Source organism: Eleginops maclovinus, chromosome 22, assembly GCF_036324505.1.
Source record: "Eleginops maclovinus isolate JMC-PN-2008 ecotype Puerto Natales chromosome 22, JC_Emac_rtc_rv5, whole genome shotgun sequence".
Lineage (NCBI taxonomy): Eukaryota > Metazoa > Chordata > Actinopteri > Perciformes > Eleginopidae > Eleginops > Eleginops maclovinus.
In genome coordinates, this window is record NC_086370.1 from 4,494,411 (window position 1) to 4,504,665 (window position 10,255).

Consider the following 10,255-nt stretch of genomic DNA (forward strand, 5'->3'; position numbering starts at 1 on the left):
TGTGCTACCTGGTGCATGAGGATAGTTTGCAGATTTTGAAGTATAGTTTGTAAGTACGCTGTCATAGATAGCAAATACTAAATGGATAAAATGTGTACAAATGCATGAACCTATATTTGAACTTTGAGGTGTGGTAAGACCCTTAAAATCATCACCTTGGGACGTTTTTCGCTATTTTCTGACATTTTATAAAAAGATCAAATGGTTATTTGATACCCCAAAATGATTGCTAGTTGCTGCCCTTTTTATTATTTGCTATGCCTCTGTTCACGTACTTCAGAGCATGCATCTTCTCTTGTTAAATCTCTCTCTTGATTCTTTAGTGGAGATTCTCCCGGGTGGTGGAGCCCTCTGCAGCCCTGTCAAAAGACAAGGCCTTTTCCATTGCTACGGCCCTGCCCATGCCCTGCTACGGCTCAATGGTGGATGACCTCTCCACCGCGTGCCTGCATAGCGAGGAGCGGATCCCCTTCAGCCAGAATGAGAGCAGTGCACAGCACGTCACCCAGCAGCTCACCCTCCTGCAGCAGGTACACAGCTCCATATCCCCATCCCTTATTTCTTTAACACATACATTTCCAAATTTAACATTTAATACATTTTCTATGTTGTTTACTTATTTCTGCTTTGACTTGCACTACAACATTGTTAATTTATTTCTTCTTCAACTATTTTATTTTCCTTTTTATTTAATTATTTGTATTCTATTACTATTTCTTCTTGTACTATTTTATATGTACTTTAGCTTTTATTGTTCATTTAATTAGTATTTCTTTTGCATCTTGCCTGACTTTACTTTTACTTTTAGTTTGAATTTTACTTTAATTTAATGAAATGTAATTTATATTTTGTATTTAATTGTTATTTGTATTTAATTGCTATTTCTTCTTGCACAATATTCATTTGTTTTGTTTCTTAATTATAATGAATGTTGCGTGATTGGAGTAGATGCCAATATTAGAGCCAAATCATGCTGTAGCTGTTGTGCATTTGAAAATCAAGGCTTAGAATCTTGAACATGACTCTTTAAGTTGTTGTTGCCTCTTTTCGCCACTAGAGGGAGACATGCCTCTATGCATACAATCACCTCCTGATCCTAAACTGAAAACTTTGTTTTGAAGGAAATCTTCCAGGGATGTCATCCAGTTCATTTCCTCAACTCCAGAATACAAGGAGTCCGGGACAAAGTGTCGTCCCCAAACAAGTGAGTATGATGTTCCAGCCTTACACATTATATTTCCTTTGCCCTTTCATTCAAAGCGACTAACAATAAGTGCAATTAACCTCCAAGCTTTTTATTATGTCACAAATCCCATAGTGCAACACAGAACGCACAATATATCTAAGAATCATTCTTTGCTAAATTAGTTGTTTTGTTTATTAAACTTTTAGTTGTGTTGTTCGTTAAACATTTATTTTATCACAACAATTTTAAATAAAAAAAGACAAAGAATCATAAGCAGTAGTTTTTAGTTGTTTAAGGTTGTTATTCTTATATGTATACATAGAAAAATAACCAATGGAGTGGAAAAAATAACATCTACCCTCGTATACACACAAAATAAATCTAGTTTATTCTTAAATAAATTAAAAGAAAGAAATGTGGTGAAATGGGAAGTATTCCATTATTAAATGCCATTTTATTTAGGACTGAACGATTAATTGCATTTGCGATAATATCGCGATATGACGAAACGAGATTTTCCAACCGCAAAGGCTACGATTTGACTGGTCACGTGATCTGGTCACGTGACTTGCGAGCGAGCCGAGCGAGCGAAGCCGAGCAGGCAGGGAAAGAAGTCAACGCTGCACTTGAACCTGTTGCACAATGGCCTCAGGCTCGTCAGAAGAGTGCACGGCTGGAAGTTTGGTACCAAAGAGTCACGTCAGTTGTGTGGAATTATTTTGGCTTTAAAAAGGAAGATGCTGCACAACGTCAGGTATTGTGCAGAACGTGCCTCGCTACTGTTGCTACCTCACGAGGTTCACGATTGTAATCACGATTGATTAATTGTTTGTGTTTGTTGAAAAATACATGAGAAGAGGACCTTGAAAAAATAATCGCATATTAAATCGCAATTGCAATATTGAGGGAAAAAAATCGCAATTACATTATTTTCCCAAATCGTTCAGCCCTAATTTTATTTGAAAAGAAATGCTAATATATTTTTACTTTTACTTGAGTAAAATATCTTCTTTCACCACTGATCAGTCACCATTTATAGTAAAAAGTTCCCACATCACTGTCCCCTCATCCCCCCTCCAGCAGAAATGTGTCTCAGCACGTCCCCCCAGCAGAGGGCGGTGGCCTCCCTGTGTGTGAGGACCCTTCCTCAGACAGCTTCCTGCCGCAGCTGCTCTCATACGCTGACAGTGTGGCTAACTGGATCTCTGCTGAGATAGTCCTCTGTGACTCGGCCAAGGTGAGAGGAAACAGAGCTCAAGGAAGTGATGGTAGCTGGGAAATAAAAACAGACAGCACCAGACCTTGGCCATGTGTCTCTCATCACATGGTTGGATAGTTTGTACACAGAGAACTGAACATATGAAACCTGGAACAAGTCTCTTTTATGTTATGTATTGCCGTAAAATGTGCAGATTTTTATTTATGTTATATAAATATATTTTACTTCACCTTTTATTGGACATTTTATCTCAGCTTCTTATGTTTCTTTAACTTTCTTTATGTAATTATGTTTTATTGGACATTTTAATTTAACTGAGGTTTGCATCAATATGTGAATCCATTTTATTGGAATCTATCTTTTATTTTATATGTTACCTTCCAATGTTCTGATATTTATTTAAATATTGTTATTCTTTAATGTTGTTTAATGTTTGTATTGATATTTTTGTTCTATTTTATTTTATATATTTATGCACATTTTACTTTGACTTCTTGTGTTTATATAAACATTTTTATTCCACTTTAAGAACAAATATTTATATTTTAGGTATTTTGTTCTTATATCGATTAAACTGTCTCTAAACACATTTTCTCATAGCATCGTGTTTATAGAATATTTTCCATGTGATTGATTACACTGCATTAACTTTATGTTGTGATGTCATAGAGACCAATCACTAACCAGTCTCTGTGACTTAATGATACTACCAAACGTCTGCACCACACATTAGCCACTTTTAGCTTAGTGGTGGTGATGCGCTGTCATGTGATTGTGATGTAGTTAGCCTAACCTTAGCTTTTTACCTCTTCTGATTGCATTTAAGCTTCAACTGTCATACATGTGGTTTTAATATGTGAAGATTATCCTGCTGAAGCAAACCTGTAAATATCTTAAATGTGTATTTGCCATAGATCTGACTTTCTTGCTTTCAGTAGCCTTGCGATGCTAACTTACTTATCAGCCATTTCTTGTCTTACCATAGTTAGTCTTTGGGCACATGGGACTACTGTTGCATTTTGCCTTGTTTAGCTGTTTTATCCCAAGCTCTCCTCTCTTGCAGACACAACTGGCCCTGCTCACCAAGTTTCTGTTGATAGGAAAACACTGCTACGAGTCGAGGAACTTCGCCACAGCCATGCAAGTCCTCAGAGGTCTGGAGAACGTGATTGTCAGGCAATTACCAGTAAGGCTGCAACTCATAAATCCCTCCTCACCAGAACTCTGCAATGCTGCAATAAGTCACATGCCCTGCAGCTACATGTTTTCTTCTGCCGTGATAGAATTGGCTGGTTTTTAATTAGTTCCACAAATGAGAAATTTGCATTAATCCGTGCAAATAAGATGTGAGAAGTGTGAGCGCAGCGAGGAGGAACGTTGAATAGGAATAATTTACACACAAAAAGCACCAGTGTTGGTAATATATAAGACATTTCCATATTTCCATGGGTCACAGTCATTGTCTCCTGTGTTGCGTTGAATCCAGCTCATAAGTGTTCCTTTTAGATATAAAACGTTCTCCTCTTTTGCCAACAGGCTTGGAAACATCTGTCTACCAAGGTGTTTGAGATCCTGGAGGAGCTACGAGCTGTGCAGGTGTGTGTGTAGTTGTGTTTCGGCAAGCACACACATATGTTGTTTGTAACCGATGGCTAGGCTGGTCACATATTGTGAAACTAGGCTGCAGGGCAAACAAATCAATAGAAAAACAGCTCCTAGCTACTCGCCCATGTGCTGAGAGCTTACAGCTGCTCTGCTGCTAAAAGTTAGCCCCAACAGAACCTGATGCATCAAACTAACAGTGGTGGAAGAATAACTCAGATTTCATGCTTAAAGCGGCCCTATTCTGCTCATTTTCAGACATTTGTATTCCCTGCCTTTACTGGGACATGTCTCTGTGCTTTAATGTTCAAAAAGCTCTTATTTTTCTCAGACTGCCTGTGCTGCAGCACCTCTTTTCACCCTCTGTTGAAAACCAGAGCCCAGTCTGCTCTCACAACCAAGCCGGCCAGCTAACCAATCAGAGCAAAATGGGCTCTGGTTTCAGACAGAGGGTGAAAAGAGGTGCTGCAGCACAGGCAGTATGAGAAAAATAAAGAGCTTTGTGAACATTAAAGCACAGGGTCATGTCAAAGAAGAGGAACAAAATACAAATATGAACCTGAAAATTAGCAAAATAGGGCCGTTTTTAACATTATTCTACAAAACGCTCCAAGTGTTGTCCCTAGAGGGGTCCTGCTATCCTGTTATTGTCTAAAGAAAAGATTGTTTTATAGTCATATCTACACACAGCTGTGGTTGAAGCCCAAGCACAGAGAAAGGGCCTGCCTTATCATAGCAGTGGAAAGAGCTCCCCCAAGGCCGTTTGCCTCGGCATGAGAAGAGAGGAGTGTGAGGGGAGGTAAAAGCTAAAATGATCAGAACATAAACTATAAACGGCTAAATGTAGTGCAGTAAAAGTTACAATATTGGCTTTTTAATTGTAGAGAAGTAGTATAAAGTAGCATGAAATAAAAAGTATTGATACATCACTAGATTCAACCACTGCAGACTACAAGTGTCACTCTCTTCCCTGTTGAACTTGTGAAAATAATTATGGGTGCTTTGAAATGTGAAGAGTTTAAATGTGTTGAAAATCCTCTCAGAGTCTTAATATCACTCCCCAACATTAGACATGTGTATAACCGCTTCAAGCTCCTGACACTCTGGTTTAATTGGACATTTTGTTTTTCCACTAGGAACTGATGCATTTATATGGAAATAGATTTGTCTCGATAAAAAAAAGTTCTTACGTACTCCCAAAAATATTTAGCAAATATAAAACCGATATGAAAAAGAAACAAGCAAACACCACAAAATGTGTGAATATATTATCAATCAGTTTACAATCAGGGGCGGATTTGAAGGGTGGTAAGGGCCCCCTCCCCAGCTGTGTAACTTTGTGTTCTCAAAACATTACTTGAAAAACCAAACGCCACTATGTCCACAAGCTTCTCAAAGCATTGAAATAAACAATGAATCGACTTTCTCCTCAGGTGTTTCTGAAGAGCGACGACATGTGTCTGATGGGGGGGGAGCACACGAAGAGGAAGCCCACCCTGCCGTCAGCGCACATCCTGGCCATGCACGTCCAGCAGCAGGAGATCGGAGCCTTCACCCTCACTACTGGAGCCTACAAGTGGACCAAGCTCAGGTGAGGGGAAATCCACCATCAGGTCTTGAACTCCTAAAAAGACATTTCAAATAAATATTTTGATATAGTAATCTGATTACACTTTTTCTTGCTGTAACTCTAAGGGAATACAATGTCATTGTTCGGTACCCTGAGTACGTAATCCTGAATCTGTTACTCCCTAAACCTGACCGTTTATTCTGTTAAATTAGAAACCACATATATTAACATATAGTACTAATGTATTATATGTTATAGCGCTTTTCTAGTCACAATATATTATATATGGAAACATTCACACATAGCAGATACCGGATAGAAACTGCAGTGTTTTACATTTCTCGAGCACTTATCTTTGCGCTGAGGGGATATAGAGCGGTGCAGGGATGACGTATTTTTGTAGGCTGACAGAAGTAGGCTGCGCATTGGTTCACTCGACAAACAAGCAATGCAATTTCTCCATAGGATTTTGGAATATTGTATAAAAAATAAGATCTGTGGAAAACAAATCTGTTTGATAAATGCACGTTTTGTTCAGCCGGATAATCTCCACATCAGGGTCTCCGTTAGCCGGTATTTACCGTTATTTAGCTGGTAAAATGTATAATAAACCGGTTATTTCAAAACCTGCCGGTCAAAAGCTCTGGTAATAATGCTCATACAACACATACCGTAGGCCATCGCTAGACATTTGTATTTTGACAGCTACATTACTGGTGCTGCGTCATGACATCACCGTTTACGTCGCTGATTTTCTCCCCAACGCAGCTCACAACAACAACAGTCGGGGCCTGCGTCGGGTCGATGATCGTGTTGCTTTTAGTCATACGAAGCCAGATTAAATTAAAGAACTACTTCTCAAACCTTATCCTTTTCTCCAAGAGCTGCAGGGTTCATTGTTTTATTAATGTGGTTCATCGGCATTTACCGCCCGCTGCACGCGCTGCGTTTAGTCTGCCGTTAGCTCACAGCAGCGGCCTCTGGAAAGTATTCACTGTCTGACTGTCACACGAGCAGCTGATCATACCCCTTAAATTTGTGTCAACCACAGACCTTATTTCGAGCTTTTTTCCAAAATCCTACGGAGAAATCCCATTGACTCTGAGACGAGGGAACCGGAAGTGGTAAAATGCTAACTCACTTCCGGGTTTTAGGACTCTTTCCTGCACCACTCTATTAACATGAAAGTATTTACACTGTAGTCACTCTGATTCGGCTGATCACAGAAGTGTTTACAGTATACACTTTAATACTGACAGAGAGAATAAAAATGAACCTCATCAAAAAGCCATGCACTTTTAAAACATCTGCTCCAGAATAATCCTGATGTACGGTACCTCTCAGTGATGCAATATATTAACAGTTAACTGGAAATTAGCTGTCTTCCCACATTCCAAAAATCCGTCTCTCACAAAGTCGGCCAGCTCGCTGTAAGAGGACAACACATTTTCCTGTGTCCTTCTCCTTCAATCCAATATGGCCGACCAGATGCTGAGGTCACAACAAGTGGCGTTCGGATGGTAATGGCACAGCTGTTGGATTTGGGTTGTTGGTAGGGGTGCCAGTGTTGCACCAGATGGCGCCCGTGGGATGGGGTTTGATTGGAAAAGACGTTTGGGTCCAGATGCTGAGAGGAGACGGGCTGCGGCCAGATGCTGGGGTCAGGAGGTCTGAGCAGGGAGAGGCAGGAACACAGCTGGTTACTGTGGACCAAGGGGTTCGCTCCAAATCAGGTCACAGGGAAAGCAGATGATGCTGCCAGGAGAGAAACTTGAGTGTAATTTGCACCTAGATAAAATCCCATTTCATGTTACTGTTCTTTATTCCCTCTTCATCCATCCGTCCTTGGCTGAAGGAGCATAGCAAAGGTTGTGAGCCAGGTCCACGCCTTCCAAGACGCTGTGTACCCCTACAGCCCGGACCGGGATTTGCAGGCCTACCTTCGGCGCCGCATCGCCCGGCTCGCCACTTCTGACATCCACCTCTTGGCCGCCGACAACGATGCCAACTTCCGGCAGTCCAGCGAACGACAAACGCGGAGGATCCAGAACACGCTGAGGAGGGTTAAGGCCACTTTCCAATGAGCCCTGCCACAGGCCCATAGCCAGTCACCAGCACCAGGTCAACAACTCATGACTGAGGCTCCAGACCCGGGTCCTGACCCTCAGATGCCTCTGTTGTCCTGACAGCAGAACCTTTTGGACTGAGAAACTGCCATATATCATATGTACACTATCTGTCAAAACACCCTTAAGTAAAGGATTATGTGCAGCAAAGCAGTCATAAATGAAAAACCTATTAAACGGCAACATACGAAATAAACCAACGACCTGACTCACAAAGAAACTAAAGCGTAACATTGGCTAGAACTGCAGTGACAGCAACCCAATTTAGAATGACGGCAGCACTGATTGAGGTTTGCTGTCACTGTAAAAGTCTGTTCACCTTTTCTTTTCCTCAACCAGTCTCTTTAGTGTTTACTTCGGCCCAATTCCAAACCAAACCCTACCCACTCCCACTCCGTGATGGAGTGAACTCCATCTGTAGTCTCACTCGCAGCTGAATGAGGCTCCCTCCTTTCAGGTGGAGGGTATGAATACAGCAGCATACTTTGGAACAACTCCCCTCTCTCCAGCAGAAACTGAAAATCCCATAACTTTTTTAACGGTCTCAAATCAGCATCTCTTGGACAAAGATTTGAAAATAATAACTCAAATAAAACTCCAAAGGTCTTTATAATTAACGTCTTTTTGAACATTTAAATCTGATATTTATAAGCTGCTTAGTTTTTGCAACAGTCTGTAAATGTACAAAACATTATAATAAAATGCACACATTTACAGTTTTCTAGACTAAACACAGGGAATATGATCCTTAGTTAAAAACAATACAAGGTAACCATGAAGTTGTAAACATCTGTATGTTGATATTAAATGTCTCTTGTTTGTAGACAGAGTGTTTAATGACGGACACGCACAGTGTTCGGTTCAGGTAGGGCAGCAGGTGAAGTCAGTTGTGATGCAGACCCGCTGTTGGAGGGCTTGATAACCCACTCCCACTCCAGTTGGTTTGGAACGGCACTTGTGGCGGACCCTATACTCGAACAAGTAAGTGGAGGGGGAGTGTGTAGGGGTAGGGTGTAGGGGTTAGTTTAGAATTGGGCCTTCCTGTCTGTCTTCTTCTGCTGATTTCTCTGAGGTCCATTGCTCTGTCTTTTATCCTCCTTCCTTCTCTTGGGCTCCTTTACAAAGTTTCCTGATCTCCACAAATATAAAAAATAATTTCCTCAAAGTATTCCGTGGTGTTTTCTGATGGAGAAAAGTACTGTTTGTTATCCACAGCTGATTTCTGCGGATAGTTTTGACTGCACAGATCCTCCCCTTGATTCTCCTAAGCAATGGTCTGTTAGGGAGAATTAACAACCAGAATTTGTCAAATTGACCAATCAGAATCAAGTATTCAACTTAGCCGTGTAATAAGTCGATATATCAGTTGAGACTACTTTATTTGTCAGTATTACACAAGTAGAAATATGTTTGGTTGTGATGTTAGCATTTTTCTTCCACATTGAGAAGAAACGGTTTAAACCTTGCAGTGATTCTTTCTCAGCTAATATTTTACACTTTTGTTATTATTTGTGAAATTAACCTGTTATTATAGCCTCATACACAGAGCATGTCAGCATTGCAAACTGCGTATCCAACATGAAGGCTAGATTACCAACATGTGCAAAGTAAGCACCATGGCTGAGACCCCAGGGCCCCCAAAAACCACAGAGTAACTGTGTATCAATGTGGTATCATGGTTATAATATCAATTTGTTTAGGAATATGCACCACTTAATCACATAATCAACTCAACCAAGAAGACTATTTGGTCCGGACTAAGATTATCTCAACTACTTCATCGAAGTCTATGAAATGTTGTGCAAATATTCACAGTCCCTTGAGAGTCATTCCAGATCCCGGGACTCTTCCTCTGGTATGCGTTTCACATTTGTGCTTTTAACCTGCATTTTTTCCAATGGAATGCAGGCAAGATTTTGTTGCAAAAAGAGTCCGATTGTATAGAAGTCTGAAATATGAAATAATGACCTCTCTATCTCTAGATTTGTTTACCTCAGTTAACATTTTTCTTAAGATTTGATGTGCTGAACCGCTAATTCCAAACCTTCTAACAGCATGATGTTAATTTTGTAAACTTTGATCCAATTTAGGGTAAAATAGAAAAGAGTAAAATATATAGCTTTAGAGTGGGGCTACTTTTTGATTTACAGGTGTCTGGTTTGGTTGTTTTTGCAACCATGTCAGACATTCAAATAAAATCCCTTTGATGTTGCTGACATGGGTCTGATTTGTAAGTCTACATCTAATATTGTATTAAATGTAATGAACGGTTTAATAATAATTTATGTTTGCTTAACCTGTAATGCGTAGTTTGTTTACAAATAAATTAATGTAAGCACAATGTGAATAATTGCATTTTAAAATCACCATAAAGGGCAGAAGCTAAACGTGCTTGACAGTATGGTACTATTACAGAGAAATGAAATAATGAGAAATCCATGTGCAGAATGTGATGGGAGGAATGATGTTCAGTATATTTTTCTATTTTTCTGCCTGCTCTCTTTCTCTTTTTGAATGTGTTAATTTAGCCAATAAATGACATTTTATAAGCC

At 40.0% G+C, this 10,255-nt stretch overlaps 1 protein-coding gene across 1 annotated transcript in view; it reads left to right on the top strand.

The window, feature by feature from the left end:
- Positions 1-10,255, top strand: part of LOC134859250 (kinase non-catalytic C-lobe domain-containing protein 1) — a 51,490-nt gene extending 41,235 nt beyond the window's left edge. The window contains exons 24-30 of the mRNA XM_063875641.1: positions 324-530; positions 1,122-1,204; positions 2,270-2,423; positions 3,469-3,591; positions 3,942-4,001; positions 5,441-5,598; positions 7,433-10,255. Of these exons, the coding sequence (XP_063731711.1) occupies positions 324-530; positions 1,122-1,204; positions 2,270-2,423; positions 3,469-3,591; positions 3,942-4,001; positions 5,441-5,598; positions 7,433-7,661 (1,014 nt within the window). The 3' untranslated portion in view covers positions 7,662-10,255. The remainder of the gene's footprint in view (positions 1-323; positions 531-1,121; positions 1,205-2,269; positions 2,424-3,468; positions 3,592-3,941; positions 4,002-5,440; positions 5,599-7,432) is intronic.